The sequence below is a fragment of the Saccopteryx leptura genome, chromosome 1 (genome assembly GCF_036850995.1).
Source record: "Saccopteryx leptura isolate mSacLep1 chromosome 1, mSacLep1_pri_phased_curated, whole genome shotgun sequence".
In the NCBI taxonomy this organism is placed as follows: Eukaryota; Metazoa; Chordata; class Mammalia; order Chiroptera; family Emballonuridae; genus Saccopteryx; species Saccopteryx leptura.
The window spans coordinates 157,973,822-157,994,854 of record NC_089503.1 but is presented as its reverse complement, the minus strand read 5'-3'; the positions used below and the strand labels follow the sequence as shown (position 1 = coordinate 157,994,854).

Sequence of the window (21,033 nt, the reverse complement as noted above, 5' to 3'; positions counted from 1 at the left end):
AAGCAAAGAAAATGCTGTGCTACCTTCAGTGTTATTGTTAATGAAATTAAGGATCACATTAGTAAGGGAGACTGTTGATGTGGGAAGAAGTGTTCCTTCATCCATCCCATGCCCTGATCTACAGACTGTCTGGAGTATGTCACTCTTACTTATTTTTCCTGACATCCAAAGTTTCAATATATTCTTCCTCCATACCTTACAAAGGTTATCAAGTTATAGAGTGAATTTTTATTCTGTAGGATGCTTTTCATTCAAAAATATTTACTAACTGGTTAACGATGTTCTTCTGAGGTTTCTCCCCAAACACTAGAGATAAAAAAAAACATTTAGGAAAATGACTCACTTCTTGGCAGTGTCTACATTTAACACTTTGAGAAAAAACAATCAGCCTGAATAAGCTCAGTTCTTTGAAATATTTAAGGTAGGTACAAACTAAGACGAAACATTGAGTTTTCTCTTCTCTCTGGTTCTAGAGTCAATTAGCACTACACTGCATTTATAATAAAAAATAATAAATAGCATTTTACCCTTTGGCAAAGGAGATCAGTAAGAGTTCCACTTGTATAAATACAATTTAAAATTTATATTCTTCTTTATACACCTAAGAATTATTAAAGTATACAAGCATCAAGGACAAAAGGTAAAATAAATATAATTAATGAATGCTTGCTCCTTTAGGGAAATAGTTCCCAAAGGTCTTCATTATTGTAGGAATTTCCCAAATATTCCTTTTATGTATATTGAAACATTGTAAAGTATCCACTGAATAATGTAAATTTAGATTTTAAAGGTTGCAATTCATCTTTTTTTTTTCAGTTATTTACTCCCTGTGTGGCTCCTAAAATTCTATCTGAGGTATTGAAAGACTTAGCTAGTTTATTAAGAGCTGAAAACACTCAGACTGAAATGTCACAACTTCACCCAAGTACAATCCACTCCTGCCTCTTCGGTGTGTGTCCCGCTGCTCCCAGAATGGTAAATGGGGGTATTTTGCATGAAGGCATTTATTATACTGTTAGATACATTCCAGACATCCTTGCAGTTTCTTTTCTTATAGGTGCAGATGCTTTGCATCTCTCTTAGGTGAGCTTTCCTGTCTAGCTACATATTTAAAGGTCATGATCATGCTCCCACGATATACCCTTTCATCTTCTCTTGGCACAATGTTGGCCCTCCAAAGCAAAAGATCCCAATGGAAGTTCTTCATGGCCCTTCCAGAAGTGCCTAGGTGTATAGCCAGTAGTCGTGACTGCCACAGCCATGCATGTGGAGGTTCCCATTAGATTTGGACAGACAGTAAAGAAACAGCGGAGCCGAAAACTGGTGGGCCATTCCTTTTATTCTAGCTCATACCCACCAGCCGGGGAGTAAACACAAACACACAGGGCTCCAAAATCCACTCACACATTCTCTGGTTACACAACCAGGAGAATGTTTTCCAGTTTTTCCTAGAATCAGAGGTTCCCCTACCAGCTCAGTCACCTCTGGCTCTCCATCTACACACCTTCTTCCTTCTCATCTCTGCAGAGACTCTGCACAAACTGGCTTCTCCTTCAGCACCCTGCCATCTTAGCTGCCTTCTCTGCAAAAACATGGCCTCCTTCCTCCTCCTTCTTTTCTTCTTAAAACTTTTTGGCTGAAAACCTCTCCTCCAGCACACATTAGAATAACAATGGCCCTTCCCAAGCAGGGAGGTAATTAGCAGTTTCAAAGATTACATATCTGGGCAGCCATTTATAATAATAAAAGTGAGCAAAATCAAACAACACAAATTTTACAAACTTATTTGCCCAACACTAGGTAAGGAGGACCTCACACACATACCTACACAGTTTTAGAAAACCACCATGTTAGAATCTCTGCGAATTAATTCTGCACATATCATTTGCTAGATCAAGTATGGCAAAGAAGTCAACCCTGACTGGGTGGCTCAGTGAATAAAGCGTCATCCCATTGTGCCAACGTAGCGGTTTCCATCCCTTGTTGGGGCACACAGAAATAACCAGTGAGTGCACAGCTCAGTGGAACAACTGAGTGGATGATTCTGTTCCTCTCCCTTCTTTCTCTCTCTCTCTCTCTCTGTCTCAAATCAATAGAAAAATATTTTTTAAATATTTTTTAAAAGCATGGCAAAGAAGTTTCTCTTCTTCTGCCATGGCTCGTAGATTGGTGCTGTGCCCCAGAAGGAAGGCTGTCCCTCTCTCTGACTCCAGTTGTGGATAAGCACTGTGTGGAGTGAGTAGAGAGAAACAAAAATTTGTAGGTGATGAGTCTCCCACTTGCCTCATTTGCATCCCTAAAGTTATGATAATTATTGTTTATGCCCATTCCCACTCTCCATACAGAGACATCAGAGGAGGGCCGATTGTCCCACTGCCTTTATATCCTATTAGAGCTACAGGTGCTCTAATGTTACCTCCCTGGAAAGTTTACCATAGGCTTATCTAAGATCAATATTAAGGTTTTAGTATAACCCCTGGCACAGAGCTTATACTCAGTTGGTGTTACTGAGTACACTGTCCACTTACGTGTTGGCTCAAACAAAGCAGGAAAGTTGATTTTGGCTGTGTGTGTGTGTGTGTGTGTGTGTGTGTGTGAACAGAATAAGCCAGAACTTCATAAAGAAGTATCTGAACATTTAAACATCAAAGAAGTTGTTGTCTGTCCCCTTGGTAGTCGCAGAAAGGGTAAACTACCCCAGAGAAAATAGAAAATTAAATTAGGTGGTTATAAGCTCAAGCCAGAAATGTTGTGAAGGGCTTTCTGCCTCCTGCTCTTGGCACGGGCTTCCTGGAAGCACAGGGTTGGGTGGTGAGTGATTAGATGAATGTCATTATTATCAGAGAAGTCTTACCTTTATCTTTTCCTAGAATTGGGGGGGGGGGGGGCTCTGGTCTTTTGGAGTTTAGTTTGTTTGTTTGTTTGTTTTCTTATTAGACATTCATAAACCTTTTTTATTTTATTTATTTATTTTTAGATTTTATTTATTCATTTTTATAGAGAGGAGAGAAAGAGAGAGAAAGAAAGAGAGTGGAGGAGGGAGGAGCAGGAAGCATCAACTCCCATATGTGCCTTGACCAGGGAAGCCCAGGGTTTTGAACTAGCGACCTCAGCGTTCCAGGTCGATGCTTTATCCACTGCGCCACCACAGGTGAGGCCGGTCTTTTGTTTTTTAACAAAAAGATAGGGAGAGGTGTTTAGCAGCGGCCCCTGGGGACGGCATGTAATTCAATGGTCAGTCCCTCCTCCGCCCCCCACAAGGTCATCATGTTGACTCCCAGCTTCCAAGCAGATTGGGATTCATCGCTCCCAAACTAGCGTGCCTCCAGTTTTCTCACAAATATCTCAAAATAATACATCAGAAACTTATTCTAGAATAGAACCAGGTGAATTATGCGTCTGGGGTAAAATTCACTAATATCTCTTTAATTAGCACTGTGATTACATAGTCAATATTAAATGCACTCCTGAGCAATTATCTAATGCAGTTCAGCATCATAAGCAGGCAATAGAAATCATCTCATTGAAAGCAATTCTTTCCTTCTCATCCAAACACAGGGAAAGGGGTTGCCTAAACTGTCAGAATAATTGTCTTAAGTCTCTCTTTGTGACTATACACACAACCAGTCTTTGGATGTTTTGGGTTAGCCCCAGGGAAAAATAAGTCCTATCAAAGTTATATATATATATACACACACATACACACACACACACACACACACACACTCAACTTATCAAGATGACTTCTAATCAGTTTATGCCCAACAACTAATCATTTAATCATTAGAAGTAAATTTGGGGGACATAATTGTATGTAATAATAATAACTACAATAATAGACTATTGGTGTTAATATAGAAATGACATTTTATTTGTATTCTTTATTATATTGCTTAAACTTCGAAAGAACCAACTTAGTAAAAACTACTTTTCACTGCAGTAAATACCTATCATGGCTTTGAACCCAGATTTTCTTGACCTCAAAGCCATTAACGCTGAGGAAGAAAAAAAAAGAGGACTAAGAGTCATAGGGTTGGAGTTTCAGTTGGGCCAAGTAATACAAAGGTTAGGGGTGCAGTTTTGGGGATCACACAGGTGTAGATTAAAATGTTTGCCTTGCCATTTATCAACAGTGTAATCTGTAACACACTCAACCTCTCTGAACTGGGTGGGGTTATTATTCACAAGCATCAGAAACTGAGTATGGTCAATGTAAGCAGGAGAGTAGTAATGTATGGGAAAGACACCCAGTCACACAGAGTCAATGGGAAGGCTGGCAGTCGCAGTCACCTTCCCACCTAAGCCAGGCGGTGAGGATGCCTCCAGTGGCAGCCACTCCTACTGTGGGGACCTCAGCACCATCCCCAGAGTCTGTGTAGTCTTTTTATAAATCACCAAACTTCAGTTTGCTCATCTGTAAAATGGGCTTATTATTATGTTCTATAGTAGGTACAAAACAAAATCGTACCTTTCTCATAGCTTTGTTTGAGAATTAGATGACACGAAGTATATGTATAAAGCATTTAGCACCGTGTCTCACACAGACCGAGTTGGATAAATTTCAGCTGGTCTCACTAATTGTGCCTTAGAGCAAGTCACATAGCTTTTCTGTGCCTGTGTTGTCATGGCAGAGAGACGATTCCAATCATCGGTATGAGTCAGAGGCTCCCATGGAAACAAGCAGCCCTTCAAGTCTTCATGGGTTGTTTCTCTTTCAATTCATTGTCCCAGACAGATTGGAATAAAGTCCCCAACTCATGAAGACATTCAGCAACCCAGTCACCTCCATCTAATGGCTCTACAATACACCAGGGCCTTATATCTCATGGGCAGAAGAAAGAAGACAAAGAGCACCTCCGAGGATCACAGTCTTTCAAGGGCCAGGCCTGGAAGTGGCACACACACGCTACCTATATTCCATTGACTGGAATCCGGTTGCAAAGGCTTCACATAACCCCAAGAAGTAGGAGAAATAACACCCAGCTATGTGTTCAAGGAGAAAGGGAAATAGGATTTGGTGAGACATGTCAGTCTGCTTCACACCTGCCTAACACCCTCAGGAAGTCACTAATAAGAGCACAGCAAGTGTGAAATGCTGTGGAAAGTGGTTTACAAGCTACAGATGAAGGCAATGTGGTTGATAAAACCACGGAGTCCCTGTTTGCTTTCTGAAGTGCTAAAATACACAGCAACTCTGGGGGCGTGAGAAGGAACTGAAATATAATCAGAATGTCCATCGTTCTGTAGAATAAATACCTGAACTCATAAGGCTTTATCTCGCCACCTATATATTCAATAAATATAATAAGTAAATAATTCCCTTGCTTTGCTAATTAGCTCAAACTACAATGAGTGTGCAGTGGGAATGCTGAGGGGGTGAGGGAGGGAGAAAGAATAAAAGGGAACAAAGCCATCACTTTGAGGAGTGTAATTGTCAGAGAAGGAGGCTGCCTGAAGCAATTACTTGGAGGCAACCAGTCTCTCAGCAGTAATTTATCACCACATGAGATGTTAGGGAGTCAATCATAGTACTGACATTTGTAACAACTCCACGCACTAGATTCAGCATAAAGTTCATGCTTAGAAAATAAAAATGATTAGGGGACCACATATTTGAAATGCACCATTAAAATGGGAGGGCAGTCCCCAGGGTCACAAACACAACTGTGAACTTTTTTCATGCCCAAGTTCAGGTGAATTGCATGCTTGTAATGCACTAAACCAACTGGGTGAGTGTATGAAAGGCAAAAGTGTCCAAGGCTACAGCGTTATTTTTATGAGAGAGATGCCTGTTTCACTCTGTTTTGAGTGTCCACATGGCCTGTCATGGAAGACAGAGAGCAAACACAATTTGCACAGGCTTTGCTCCATGCGTTAGTGCTTTAGCAATGCCCTAACATCGGCCAGCTTCGGCTTCTGATTCATCCTGCTGCCTTCCTCCCAAAAAGTCAAGTATCCCCTTTCTCACCCATTCCTTTGACCCAAGGACTATTCAACTGAGTCAAAGAGAATGTGGTTGGTGACCCCCAAGCAGCCTTCACTTTTGGGTTCTCACCTTATGGTGTTTACTCCAAAAAGTAGTCAAATAACTAGCCAGAAGAAAGCTATCAAACTGATCAGTCAGGCTGTTCTTGGACTAGTTCAAACTTTCAGAGCAGATTTAATGATAGTTCTAAAGAATTAAACCAGCCCTGGCTGGAGGTTCAGTGGATAGAGCGTCGACCCTGTGTATGAATGTGCTGGGTTCAATTCCCAATTAGAGAACACAAGAGAGGCAACCATCTGCTTCTCTCCCCTTCCCTCTCCTCCTTCTCTCTCTCTTTTCGTCCCAAAGCCAGTAGCTCAATTATGGCCTCTGGTGCTAAGGATAGCTCGGTTGGTCAGAGCACATCAGCCTCAGGTGCTAAAAATAGCTTGGTACTCTAGCATCAGCCTACCCCCCAGTGAATCCTGGTCAGGGCCCATGCCAGAGTCTGTCTCACTATCTCTCTTCCTCTCATTTAAAAAATGAAAAAAAGAAAGAAAATAATTAAACCAAGGTGTCCCAGTGCAGTGCAGAGAAGCAGGATTGAGGCAGAAACCACAGGGAAGGATAGAAAACAATGTTTTGAATTAAAAGCTCTTTCTTGAAAATATACAAACAGTGTCCACATAGTCATGGCAATTCTTCATTTTCTTTTGCAATGAGATTCCTGGCAGAGTATGTAGGACATTGGACTACATTGTCCCAGTTTTTCAGATCAAGAATGATTTATTTACCAACTCCTCAACTTCTGCTATGGAAGCTAAACTTAAGCTTTAAGAATCATGCACCAAAAAAGGGGGGGTACAGGTAAACCTCATTACATTTTTTTTCAGTCTTATGTCCTCAGATTCTTATTTCTTTTCATCTTCCTAAAGTTACTGTTGAAAGAAAAATTAAACTACTAGTAAGAAAAACAGCTCCATTGATAAAAAGCCCAATTTATCAATGACCTGCTAAAATCTGTAATATCTACAATCACCAATTACTGTGTAATCATCTCAGCAGTCTGCCTTAATTTATACATCTAATATACTCTATCCTGAAAAATTAACACGTACCAATCCTGTTTTCCACTGTAGGAACTTTGAATGGAAAGAGTACTGGATATTTTTATTAGCAGAAAGTGAGACAGGTAGGACTTCCTACCTCTCCAACCTACATTTACTGACAACCATCTGACAGTGACAGTGATGCAATGTGGTTAGAGAAGAACAGGGACAGAATGTGCAGTCTCTCATGTCTAGTATTGACTTGTTTTTAATGCTGACAAGATCGTAGAAGTTTCTATTCGAAGGAAGCACAGGTATCAGAAGTAGTTATGGTGGTAAGACAGGACTGAGAAATGGACCAGTCGTCATCAATTCTTTGTGTATTGGCTAACAAATGCATTTTTGTTTCTGAACCCCTGATATTCATGAGGAAATTGTATAAATAATAGAATGATGCTGTATTAATATATGCCCGAGTGCCTTACCCAAGTCATTGTGAGTCTAGATACCAAAAGCCCTGTAACTGAAACCTGGAAGGCCCTCTTTGTTTCTGTCACTCATTTCTTACTGTGACATTTGAGAATAACTGGAAAACCAGATAAACTCTTAGGTTTGTTCATTCATGAAATAACATTTAAGGACACAGTGCCTGCTTATCATATAAAAGAATCGAGTCACTTACTTACCATGTGAGGAAATGTAATATGTTAAAAGGCATGTATAGGGCACAAGCAAAGAGGTTTTTCTAGGAATTTATATTGTGTGCAGGCCCACACAGTCTCACTTTACGCTTTAAAAAAAATGGTGAAACAGTTATAACACCATAAAGTTTCACAATCTTTATTGTTTGTTTGTTTGTTTGTTTGTTTTCAGTTCTGATTTTAGGAAATAGAGCAGTAAGAAGTGAATAATGAGTACACAGAAAAACTGTTCCCATCGTTAAAAAATTTTAATCAAAGCATAATTCAAAGGAATGAAGTAGAGCAAAGTGGTCTTCCAAGAGTGAACCATGGAGGTAATTAATGACTGGAGAGTTCCTGTACTCTCCTGACGTTCAAATCCCTGTCTCACCCTGCATCAGCCTTTCAAAGCTTTCGTGGCCAAGGTGTCTAACGTGAATTTAACAGAGCAAAGGCACAAAGCTCAGTCTAACCAACCGTTTGTTCCTACACGGCGGAATTCCTGGAAGGAGGAGCAAGATCTTGGCGGTTAGACAGGCACTCTTCCACGTGGTACCCCCGGGCCACCTCTCTCCACTGCTGCAGGGCTCTGCCACCTGCGCCGGGAGAGGCTGCTGTCCCGTCTCCTTTATCGCCTGGGGCTGCCCTACCGAGCGCAGCCCGCAGCCTGAGAACCGCTAACCAACCCCACTTATGTTGAGAGGATGACTTCTTCGTTGTTTCCCCGCCCAAGGTGTACCCGCCCGCCCATCCACCCCCGGTGCCTGTAGCGCGCACCCTACTTCTAACCCGGGGCCACGCGCACGCTCACACACCCCTCAGCCGCTCCTGGTAGAGTCCTAAAGCAGTTGACCTCCCTTCCCAGCCACCACGTTGCGACCCGCGTGTAGAAGTGCGAGAAATGGCCCACTAGGGGCGGGAACAGTGAGTTAGGGGTGCGGGGTTCAGAGGGGCTATGGGGTGCCTGGGAGAGCACGGGCTACCCAGACGTCCCATTGACCTCTCGGCATTGTCAACACGAGGCGAGGCTGTCTCCGCGACCTTCCAGCCTCAGCAAGGCAGCAGCCGCGGAGCGCGTCCCCGAGCGGAGCAGTGGGACCTGCGCCACCCGGCGCCCCGCCCTCCCCGCCTCGCAACCTCCCCGCGCGGCCGAGCGAGGGCGCGCCCCGCCTGCCCGCCCGGCCAATGGGCGCCCGGGCCGCGCGCGCTGTGTCCCGCCCCCGCCGGGGAAACTTGAAGCAAGAGAAAAGTTTGTACAGAGAGAGGCTGGAAGGGCAAGAGAGGAGCTCGGAACCCGGCGGCCCGAGAGGAAGATGAGCGGTCCCAGGTCAGAACCTCACGCCCAGTGGACCTCGAGCCGCCCCCAGCAAGCCAGAAGCGACCTCAGTGGCAGCCGCCAGCCCCGGTAACTGCTCGCGCTGCCCAGGACTGCGAAGGAGGGTGGCCCGAGCCGGGGACTGAGGCTCGGTGACACCTGCGCGCGGGACCGCACACCTGAGGGCTGTCCGCCCGCGGACTGGACCTGTGGGCTCCGCCGAGCTTGGATCGTCTTTGAAGAAACGGGAAAATAAAAAGAAAGGCACCCAAAAGCCGGCTTCACAGATCCATACCCACTGCCTTTCTAGTTCCCCAAGTTTTTGAAAGCTGGTCACTGACTCCAGTTCCAGAAAACTGGCATCCACCAAGACCCGGCTCTGAGAAGGCAAAGGATTAACAAGCCTCCCATTGCGCGGGCCGAGGCTGAGGGCAGGTTGGAGGCGTGTCCGGCACTTCTGGGCTTGACGCTGGGGGCTTACACGCCGCGACCACCACAGGTGAGATGGGGTGGGGGGCACCGGGCAGAGAGCAGAGGGTGGGCGCTCCTGGAGCGGAGCCAGGGAGGGGAGAGCCGTGCTCTCCAAGTTGTCCTCCATGACTTGTTTTCAATGAGAATTTTATTGACTCAGAATCTGTCGGGAATTAGAGCGAGCCACTTTTCCCCTGAGATAGATCTTGTTCATCTTGGCAGTGGAGTGGAGTGGAGTGGAGTGGAGTGGAGTGGAGTGGAGTGGAGTGGAGTTAGGTTGGGGGAAGAAGGAGAGAGAATGGCAATAACAACTTATAAATATTAATACGAGTGGAGTGCTGCTGCCGGCAGGACGTATCCGGAGCCTGGAGAGTTCGGTAGCTGCAGTTGGCAAGTGGCTACAATTCACAAAGTAGCATCAGCATATTGTGTTCAGCGCGGGTCTGACACTTCCTTTGCAAGTGGTAATTTCTGCTCACAGCGCCTGTGTCTTTTCCCTGCCATCCCCAGACCTAACCTCGCACGTCAAGGCCGCGCACCCCTGGCCAGCACCATGTCCACCCCTGCGGCCAATGAGTCCACCTCCTTGGTCCCAAACAGCCCGGTGACCATCCCAGCGGTGATGTTCATCTTCGGGGTGGTGGGCAACCTGGTGGCCATCGTGGTGCTGTGTAAATCGCGTAAGGAGCAGAAGGAGACGACCTTCTACACGTTGGTATGTGGGCTGGCCGTCACGGACCTGCTGGGCACATTGCTGGTGAGCCCGGTCACCATCGCCACGTACATGAAGGGCGAGTGGCCCGGCGGCCCCGCGCTGTGCGAGTACAGCACCTTCATCCTGCTCTTCTTCAGCCTGTCGGGCCTCAGCATCATCTGTGCCATGAGCATCGAGCGCTACCTGGCCATCAACCACGCCTACTTCTACAGCCACTACGTGGACAAGCGGCTGGCAGGCCTCACACTCTTCGCCGTCTATGCGTCCAACGTGCTCTTCTGCGCCCTGCCCAACATGGGCCTGGGGAGCTCGAGGCTGCAGTACCCGGATACCTGGTGCTTCATCGACTGGACCACCAACGTGACGGCGCACGCCGCCTTCTCCTACATGTACGCGGGCTTCAGCTCCTTCCTCATTCTCGCCACCGTGCTCTGCAACGTGCTGGTGTGCGGCGCGCTGCTCCGCATGCACCGCCAGTTCATGCGTCGTACCTCGCTGGGCACCGAGCAGCACCACGCGGTCGCCGCCGCCGCCTTCGCCTCCACCGCCTGCCGGGGCCACCTTGCCGCCGCCTCCCCCGCCCTGCCGCGCCTCAGCGACTTTCGTCGCCGCCGGAGCTTCCGCCGCTTTGCGGGCGCAGAGATCCAGATGGTCATCCTACTCATCGCCACCTCCCTGGTGGTGCTTATCTGCTCCATCCCGCTCGTGGTGAGTGGCCGGGCAGGGCACCCCTCGGCCCCTCTCCCGCACTCACCTCCCTCCTTCGCCTCCTGCCCCGCCCCCGCACCTTCCCCTCTCATTCCCTGGCAGTAGGCACACCTCCTCCAGGTGTCAGCTCCAAGTGGGGGCTGGGGTCCCCACACTCAGCGTCTCAGAGCTGGCCCAATCTCCTTTCGGGCGGGCCGCAGCCCTGACGAGATGTAGCAGGTGCTTCCCAAAAGCCCGGTTTCCTTTCTCAGCTGGGACTGCCCCTCCCCGCTGCTGCCTGACATTGGCCTTGAGCCTTACGGGAACCCCCGCCTCTCCCTCAAATGTGGAGGGGAAACCGCTGTCTTGTGACTGAGCCCTGTCCTCTACACTGTGAACTGCAGAATCCAAAACATGAGGGGTGCTGGTCTCTGGTGTGCTCCATTCCTTAGGGGAGCGGGGATTTGATTTATGTTGGGTTTGGGCGTAGATTCTGTAGAATTTTCGAGCCAGAAGACAAATGCTTTTTAGTCTAGTCTAACTCCCTTACTTTACATAGGAAGTGACTTGCTTAAAATAATCTAGCAGAACTCGACTGCGGAGGTGCATCGTCTGGTTCTTCCCCTGCTGTGCCTGGAAGAACCTCTCAGGGCAGGGTTGGATTGCCGCAGATCCCACACGGGGGCTGGGGGCGGGGGACAGTTTCCTTCGTCCTCTGTAGGCTCAGGAAAGCAAGGTTTCTCAGGGGACCAGTTAGGGGCAGGCTGATGGACAGAGGGTGCTGAGTCTGAATTCTCAACAACTATGCGAGGTACAGGTACCATTCTAGAGGAATGGTGCTTTCAAGGTGATCATCTTATTTACTGTCGCCCCAACTCTGCAGCTCCTGATGAAGCTCAGACCTCTAACTCCGGGATTACATCATGCCTTCCTTCTAGAACACTTCTAATTTTAGCCTTCATGCCCAGTGTCCTTGGGTTTTGGTACACTTCATTTTTAGAACCTCACCTTTTTTAAAATTGCCTCTGGATTAACTTTTAAATAAGCAGAAAAGTTGAAAAGCTACCTGGTAGTTCTCCTCTACTTCGCCCGTCATTAAGATGGAATGCACCAGAAAGCAATGGGCAGATGCACATAACACTTAATCTAGAGTTTTCCTTAAAAGCAACTACTTCTGAGGTTTTATTTTCTGTTTGTTTGTTTGTTTATTTATCTCTCCAAACACTACATTCCTGGAAATTCTAAACTACGAAGTCAAGAAGAGATGACTTCTCTTTCTTACGCTGACTGAGAGCAAGAGAAAATAAATATAACGGGCTGTTATTCCTTTCTTCCCCTTAATAATACTGTTCAGGAATATTTAACATAAAAAATTATGTCTCTGATAAAAGTGACTGTAAATGGAAGGAACTTGGAGGAGGCTGAGGGCCAGTGTACAGTAGCTTCTTGCCAATTTGTATGAACAGAAGTAAATATAACTGGCTAGAAGGGCCTTTAAACCATTCCAGGACCAAATATAATTTAGAGTTAAGTCATACTTGAGTCACATAAATATATTTCACTATGTGTAACGGCAACTCGGAATACAGTGTGATTTTGGAAGGGCTAGAGAAGCTCCCACTGGGGCTCCGTCTCTGGCCTCGGTCTTGTGTTTTCTCGGCCTTGTGTTGCACAGAACCATAAATGACAAAGTAAGTGGTTGCTATTTACAGAATATCCACTTTAAGGGGCCAAGGAATTAGAGCTAGAAGGTTAGCAACATTCATGTACTTTTTAAATGTGTTTTGGTTGGAGGTAAGCACCTGAAGCCATTGATTTAGTTCATGGTCACAGATGTATTGTTTTCTTCCAAAGCATCGAGAAAGACATAGAATGCTTAATTCATCTTACGGACTGAAGGGGCAGCCATGGCCCTATGGTGCGGGCCATTTATTACAAAGCCTTTGTCATTATTGAAGAGGCTGGAGGTTAGAAATTATAGAAGCTGCATTTGTGACTTGAACAAATTAACCACATTTTAAGTACCAAATACTGTCCACTCTGTGGAATAAAGTCATTGATGTGTAGTCGATAGTAAGTTCTTTTACCTTGAAAATTGAAACTGGCCCAGCGAAGGAGTAAATACACAGTGAACCTCTGACATACCTTTGTTAAGTAATAAGAAATTATATAAGTCGTCATAGCTTCGGTTTTTAGCCTTTAGTTTTGGCTACCCAAAACTAATTTCAGAATCATTTTAATTGTAAACGAATGATATGCAGTAATTATATGCATACTACTCATCCACCCACAGTTTAGCAATTACTGAAGGAACTAACAAGGAAACTTATCCACAACTTCAGTCTTCTTGGACTTCTATCTACCACGTTCTTGTTTTCTCATTTTCCTCACATTCATATTGTAATTTAAGCTTAAGGTTTCTGAACTCTGACATTTAAAGCAGTCAGAATTCAGAATTACTTTCAGTTCTAAAAGAACTAATGAAGCATCTCTTTTTTTAAACTTGATCAAATCAAGTCAGTTGCTAATCCTATTTAAGGAAAATCAAACTCTTCAAAGCATTGAGAAGCTTTGGAAAGGCTAACAGACTTAATATAGTTTACTTGGAACTTCAGAAAGCTTGTGATACAATCATTAAAGAGCAGCCAAGTTTTTGTCTTTTAAACATTAGAGAAGAAAAAGCCACGGCGACTCTTAGAGGGCTGCTGATAGTTCAGTAGAACAAGTAAATATTAATTTGTTATCCCAAAATATGGATGTCTCATACATAGTGCTTGGATTGGAAATTTGAGAAAGATTAGGAAATTAGTTGTGAATGTAAGTTCCTTACATTGAACTTGCAAAGGTTTCTAAAGTGAGTCATAAGCAACTAACAGAAGGTGTGAGTACAAACTACAAAGGAACATTACATGACAGGAAGGTGCTTCTTGTCAACCAGGCTGTGGTGTTTTTAAGGACAGGAGAAGCTGAAGAAAGAGTTTATGCTTAAGATAAATAAAAGGGATTGTGTCCTTTAGAAATATGCAAGCAAGACAGCCTCATAAGGTCCGGTGTTACAATGCTGTAGCTAGATCAACCCTGGTGCCTATGTTTGCTATTACCAGTGTTAAGATAACAATTATAATCTAACCTCTGCCTCAGAACTAAACAGGTGCACTATAGGATCTGGGAAGGCATACCCGGCCCCCATGCAAGCACTACTGTGTTTATTGTTTACTTGTTTCTTTTATTTTCTTTCTTCCTACTCTGCAGGAATAAGTATCCATTTCTGTTAGGGATAGAATGGCCAATTTGATTAACCTTCTGGCTGAAATTTAGGAAAATAGCTTCCTGTGAGCGTTTTGATTGCTTACCATAAATTGATTGTCTGCATAAAGCCCTCCCCAGCATTTGATCAGCAAAGGTTTGTTAGGGCAGATGACAACTGCATTGTGGATACATTTCTGCTTCCAGCAGGCAGACTGACTGCAGGTGGAGTCAGAATCCCTGATGGGATGTACGGTAACTGAAATGCGCATGTCCAGGGACAAACCTGCCACAGATCTGGGTGCCTTACGGCAGAACTTGTAGGACTTTGATGATTTTTCAAATAAATGGAGCTGAGGTTTTTTTAAAACTAGCAATTTCTAAAAGTCATTTTTCGGTCAGAACCTAACATTGCATTTTTGTTGTATCTTGAAAACTGCAGCGACAGAAAAGTGTTTCCACCCCCATCATCTCCATGAAGCCTGGGGAAGGAAACAAGGCTGGCCAGCATTTTCACTCTCCCTGTGCCGGTTTCCTCAACTGCAGATAGAAAGTTTAGATCATTATGCAACTTCCTGCGTGGCTGTGTGTGGGTCCCGTCCAGGGCTCTCTCCACCAAGCTGTGCTGGCTCATCCAGGCATGGTTTTATTGAACATCTTCGAACAAGGTTTCCTTTCCCCAGAGCTGAAGTGGTTCTCCCAGTCTCCTTAGTGGAATGTTGAGAGAGTTTTAAAAAAAAAAAGTGCTGCAGAAATAAATTTTTGATTTAGAGACTGACCTGGAGAGATTAAGTAATTTGCCTGCAGTATCTGGCCAGTTAGGGACCCAGAGGGAAAGAGAACTGAGCTCCAACCACCCAGTTGAGAACTCTTTTCATTATTCTTTATTTAAAGTATTTTGTGCTTTTTATTTTTGTCACTAAAGCAAGGTAATAATTTCTAGTCACAGCTGTGTCAATTTTGGACTCTTCACAAGAAAGTGAGATAACTGAGCACACACAGGTCATCCTTTGATGTGCTTGAAACAGAACAAGCAGACACATACACACACACATCCAGTGACAGGATTGGGTCACTTATTGGAAAGCATTTCTGCTTTGACAGTCAATTACTAAAAATCTGTTTCATCAAGATCTCAGCATTCTTTTTTCAGATGTTTCCTACCAACAGGTTATTCTTAACAGGAAGTTCATGTTTTTGATACTGTGTCATTAGCTGTACTGAAAAAGCTACAGCTAAGCTGTGGTTTTCCAATTATTGATATATTCTACAGTAGCTAAGCTTCTACATATGGGTTACCCAAAGAGTGTTAATAGCCAGCGAATATGTCATAAGTGAGCCATTTTACTAAGTGCTTTCATAGTTTATACATAAATTTTCAGGAGCAGGGCAGAGTCTGAATAGAGATTTGTTTTAATTACAACGCGTGGGCATTTACCTCTACAGCAAATAGCCTCCTCATAATTTGGCTGTTGTCACATGTTCTGCTGAATTTATCGTATTTTCTCCTGCACCCAAAACTGTAGTCATCCTCAAGAAGTTGAGAATACTGTAAGGTACGCCAACGTTAACAATAAACTACACGCACAGCTCTGCAGCTGCTAAAAGTAGACTAACTTTTAAAATTGCAACAGACTATTTTTGTTGTTTGTATTCTGTGAATTTTTTCATGGTGTTTTCCCCCCTGAGTCAGAGGTTCTGTTTTTATCAGCAACACGCTCTCCCAACCCTGAGGGCCGCCCACACGGCACATGTCTATTCGTGTAACCTAGAGCTCCTATAGGACGAGAATCCCAGAAAGTGCTCACCTGCCCACGTGATATTGCTGTGGATAATTCCCATCTTCATCTGGGGTTTCTCCCTTTGGGAAGAACACATCAGTAGCTTTGAAAATGAGAGAGAGAGATTGCTATAATTTTTCAAGTGTTATAAAGTGCATGGAGCTTGTGTTCATTCTTGTCTTTATTTTCTGTGCTTCACGTCAATCTCCATTGAGAAGATGCTGCGAAGGCAAACTCATTCGTCTTGATTCTTTCCAGACAATGTGATCAACTTCTGAGAACGCTGTTACCTGAATTTTGACTTTTGCTTTTCTACTCACCTTCTTGCGCACCGGTGAACTCCCTCTCTTGAAACAATATTCGGTGACCAGGCTCGGTGCCTTTTGTTCATTGTGAGCTCTTCCCCACCCCACGGAACTCTAAATTAGGGTTTCCTTCATTTCCTGCCTTTATCTGCTGAAAAGCAGGGCAGAAATTTCCCTTTGTGAAGGTAGCAAATCCTTCCCTCCCTCCCTCCCCAGGACCGGGAGAGGAGAGTGAGCGTTTTATCACAGGAGCTGGGGCAGCACCAGCATGAGCCTGCATAAACCTTACTAAAAAAATCCAGCCCTTATCCCCCACTAGCTCCCCATGTATTCCCAAGTTGCTGCCCTTGTCTGACTTCCCTGGAAGCCCCAAAGCTCTTTTCTCTGTTAAGAAGAGAATAGAAGCTTCTTTCAGTTACTTTTTTTTGTGAACTCCTATGCATGTAAAAATTATGAATACAGTTGAATTCCTTCTCTCCTGTCACAAATAATCAATTAAATAGAGCTTCCTTTCATTTCCTTCTACGGTAATCAAAATTAGTTACTGCTGGGGGGGGGGAGGGCTCAGAAATGATTCTTTCTCTGCCTTCCTGTCATCACTTTGATTATGAAAGCCCATTAAATTTTGACAACCCTCTGACTTTTCTAAAAGGTCACAGAAATTTAAAAATAAAGGGCTAACCCCCGAATACATTCCTTTAACTAGCTGCAAATTGTATTCCTTTTATATCCATTTTTAACTGTTCAGAAATTTTCTTCATTATTAACCATGTTTTCTTTGAGGTAGTGGTGGGAGAAGCAACGAGCAGCAAAGCATTTAAACGTTAAAAATATCAAATGCGAAGTTCAGACTTAACAGAAGATTTTGTTCTGAAAAGGGCGAGTCTTAGAGATAGATACCAAATGCTTCTTAGGAAGATTCCTTGGGACCAAAAAGTCCCCGGTGGAGCAACACTGCCCCCTAGCGGCCGAATGTCTCGAGTTCTATAAACCCTGCCATCGGTTTTTTCCTTTGAGTATGCACACACCGAGACTTGACTTAATTTGTCATTTCTTTGATCCTTAGGAATATAGTATGTGATATAAGTAAATATAAACCTCATGCTTTTTGCGACTAATCCCACTGCCTGGAAATAATTGTTAAACAGAAAGCCAGCTAGCCTGATAAAACAGAAAAAGCAACGTAGAGGTCATCTGTAGACCTGGGGCCCAGGCTGGAGTCGGCCACCAGCAGAGTGGGGCATCTTGATAAGGTCCCCCAAATCTCTAGGTCTCAACAGCATTGCACCTGAGAAGAGCCCGTCGATCTAAAGGAGGTAAACCTTACTTTGTCCACACACAGCTGGGAACCTCAATAGAGATTACACAGAAGGAAGAAACCCATACGCCTTGTTCCACAGTTTTTGCACTTAGATGAAAAAGCTTTACATTTCAGAATGAAAATAATAATAATAATAATAATAATAATAATAATAATAATAGTTGTAACTGATTATAGGAAGAGCAAATCTTTTTAACTATTAAAAATAGCAAGCAGGTCGTCGTTAAGGTCTCTGGTGCTTACTTCCCGTAAGCTATACCAGGCCGTGGGTACGTGGGCTGGCCAGCCCGCCTCCTGCCTCCAACAGCTCAGTCCGCACTGGACGAGTCTCCCTCCTTGCATGTCACCTGCTCTGGTGGCTCCTGGCTGTTCACCAGCTCAGATGCGATACAGGCACGAAGGCAGGGTTCTGAGTGGCGTTTCAGGACAGAGTCCCTGAGAGGACTGGGCGCGCAAGCGCGCAATAGCAGGGAGCCACTGAGGCGGCGGAGCAGCGTGGCCAGGTCTGCGTTTTAGAAAGAGAACCTTCTGGCGGCAGTTTGGAGGATGGACCCGAGAGGAGAGCCGCTGGAGAGGGGAAGCTAGTTTCGCGGCTGATGCAGGAATCCAGGCGAGAACTGCAGGCGGAGGGAAAAGACTGGACCAGGCTTCTAAGGGAATTTATTATGACTGGGGAACAGGCTCACAGGGAAAAAAAAAAAAAAAAAAAAAAAAAAGCTTCTCTGGTCATTCTGGAGAGGAGATGCAGACACTGGTTTAAAAGTTTCCAGCATATTCTTTCTAGACTAAAATAAAGGACTCTCTGGGCTTGTCTGTGACAGCTAGATGGTTAGTTAACCTACAGAATGAGTTTTATTTTTTTAAATACATAAATGACAGCTAGAATAAGGGAAATCAAAGACTATTGGGGGGGGGGGGGACATATTCCTTAGAATCATCAAACCTTAAAAGCACTCAGAAATGAAGTTAATAAAATGCTTCTCAAGGGAACTTTATGCATATGTTACCTGTATATACATTGCATTTTTGTATGACACCTTTGATCTAGTTAAGATATTCATAAGATAGTTTAAAAAATATTTAAAGTTTTACTAATTTAAAATATAAATGTAATTTCAACGGTTAGTGGTTTTTCTGAGACTGATGCTGTTCTTTTTGGCCCTTATAACCGGAAAAGAAGGTAGGGGCCTAATGTTGCTAAATTAAGCACCGCATCGAACCTTGCTGATTAATAATACAATCTAATTGTGGCCATCTTCTCTGTGTAGGTACGAGTGTTTGTCAACCAGTTGTACCAGCCGGGTTTAGTGCGAGAAATCAGCAGAAACCCAGACCTGCAGGCCATTCGAATTGCCTCTGTGAACCCCATCATGGACCCGTGGATATACATCCTCCTGCGGAAGACAGTGCTCAGCAAAGCCATGGAGAAGATCAAATGCCTCTTCTGCCGCATAGGCGGGTCCCGCAGGGACCGCTCGGGGCAGCACTGCTCGGACAGCCGCCGGGCATCCTCCGCCCTGTCTGGCCAGTCGCGCTCCTTCCTGTCCCGGGAGCTGCAGGACATCAGCAGCACATCTCAGACCCTCCTTTACATGCCAGACCTCAGTGACAACGGCCAGGCAGGCAGGAATCTGCTTCCAGGGGTGCCCGGCATGAGCCTGCCCCAGAGCGCAGACACCACCTCCCTGAGGACTTTGCGAATATCGGAGACTTCAGACTCCTCGCAGGGCCAGGACTCGGAGAGCATCTTACTGGTGGACGAGGTCGGGAGCAGAGCTGGGCCCACCCCGAAGGGCGGCGCCCTGCAAGTCACATTTCCCAATGAAACACTGAACTTGTCAGAGAAATGCATCTAGTAGCTAAGGAAAGAAATACAGCACTATTTCTGGAAGCTTATAAAATCCCGTGCAATAGACACATAAAAAGTGAAGAGATGAGCCGTGTTCAGAAGGGCTATTTTCGTCCTGTGACTCACATGGAAGAACATCTGGTTTTTGAGCACTTTTCAAACAATCAGGTTGATTCAAACGGCTCCTGAGGCCTGAAACACACCTGCCGTCACCTTTCGAGGTTGGACTTCAGTCGCAACTTGATTGGCGAGATCTACTGTCAGTTTTCGACTTGACAGGAAGTTGGCAGAAGTTTAGCTATTTTTAGAACATCGGGAGCTTTATGTCAGCAGGCAGCAGAAGGCCCAGTGGGGAAGGGCTTCAGTCCTGTAAACCAGGAGGACTATTTTGTGGACCATTTAAGTGTCTCACTAAAGCATGAAATGTGAATTTTATTGTTGTAGATATGATTTAATGTATTTAAAGTATTTTCTTCTCTGTGAGAAGGTTTATTGTTAATACAAGGTATAATAAAATTATGGTAAACCCTCTCTTTCCAGTATAACTAGCTGAAGTTATAGATGTTAGATTTTTCTTTTCATAAACAAGTTCAGGCCAAGGTGTTGAAAATTCAGTGACACTCCTCTCTATAAAACAGATATAGATTTTTTAAATGAGTTTAGTCCTATTAAAGGAATAAAGAAAAATACTATTTAAGACATGAAAATGACAGATCAAACTATTCAAGTTGTTTCCCAAGCTATGTATAATACATAGTGAAAAAAATGTTTAGTGCTGACTACATGTATTTATCTAGAAAACTGATTTCTGGAGAACCTAACATGCTAGCCAGTATTTTTCTACTTTTGTCCCCACAAACTGGTACTTTTAAAACTGTTACATAAGTTTTACAAAGTCTTTAATTAATAACCCATAGTTGAAGTGTACAATATCAAAGCAAAATGTCCAAGCAGCTTGTTTGCCCCGACATTGTGCATAGCTTTACTTCCCTAAGGAATGATCTAGAATATCCTTGAAAATTTAAGAGGAAGACAGCTTTGCATGCACCATAACAACCTTCACTTTGAGATGTGGAAGGATTGGTTAAATTAGCCTTTCACAGATGCTAGAAAAGTCTAACGAGATAAAAGATGCAGAATTGTGGGCATGTAAGGGCCACCTTCTAACAATTCCGTGTGATGCCCTGTAATGCTGGACATGTACATGAAATAGACTTTCTCAAAGAACTATCAAGCATGTTTTGTTGCTTAAAAGTGTTGTTTTTGTGACTTGCCTGGTTGTAATTAAATTCTGAGCCTGAGAGTCATATGGCTTAAAGAAGCAGTTGTAACAACTGAAATTATTTTGGAGATTAAAATAAACAAATACACTCAATCTGAGTTCTGTATCCTTGGTTTTGGAGAACTGTAGGGTTTTCATTTCAGGTTGTATTCTGTATCTTTTCAACTGTAATATTTCAAAATTTTATTTTGAAATAATGTCCAATTTAGAGAAAAGTTGCAAGAACAGTACAAAGCCTTGATCTACTTAATGGAGAACAGTATTTAGAAACCAAGACCTAGTACCAGGTGTACTCAAACTCACCAGTTTGTGTGGGTGCTGGGAAAGACAGCATTACTTCCCACTTGTAAATTCTCTAGATCAGTAA

General features: G+C 44.2%; 1 protein-coding gene across 1 annotated transcript; it reads left to right on the top strand.

Moving 5' to 3' along the window:
* Positions 1–8,968: 8,968 nt before the first annotated feature.
* On the top strand, positions 8,969–20,752 carry PTGER4 (prostaglandin E receptor 4). Its single transcript, XM_066378513.1, has 3 exons — positions 8,969–9,508; positions 9,991–10,903; positions 18,804–20,752. The coding sequence occupies exons 2-3, from the start codon at positions 10,034–10,036 to the stop codon at positions 19,389–19,391; spliced, it is 1,458 nt and encodes a 485-aa protein (XP_066234610.1). The 5' UTR covers positions 8,969–9,508; positions 9,991–10,033; the 3' UTR covers positions 19,392–20,752.
* Positions 20,753–21,033: the final 281 nt, after the last annotated feature.

Coding starts and splice junctions, on each gene's coding strand:
- PTGER4 (XM_066378513.1), top strand. CDS start 10,034: ATGTCCACCCCTGCGGCCAATGAGTCCACCTCCTTGGTCCCAAACAGC. Junction 10,904..18,803: donor TCTGCTCCATCCCGCTCGTG/GTGAGTGGCCGG, acceptor TTCTCTGTGTAG/GTACGAGTGTTTGTCAACCA.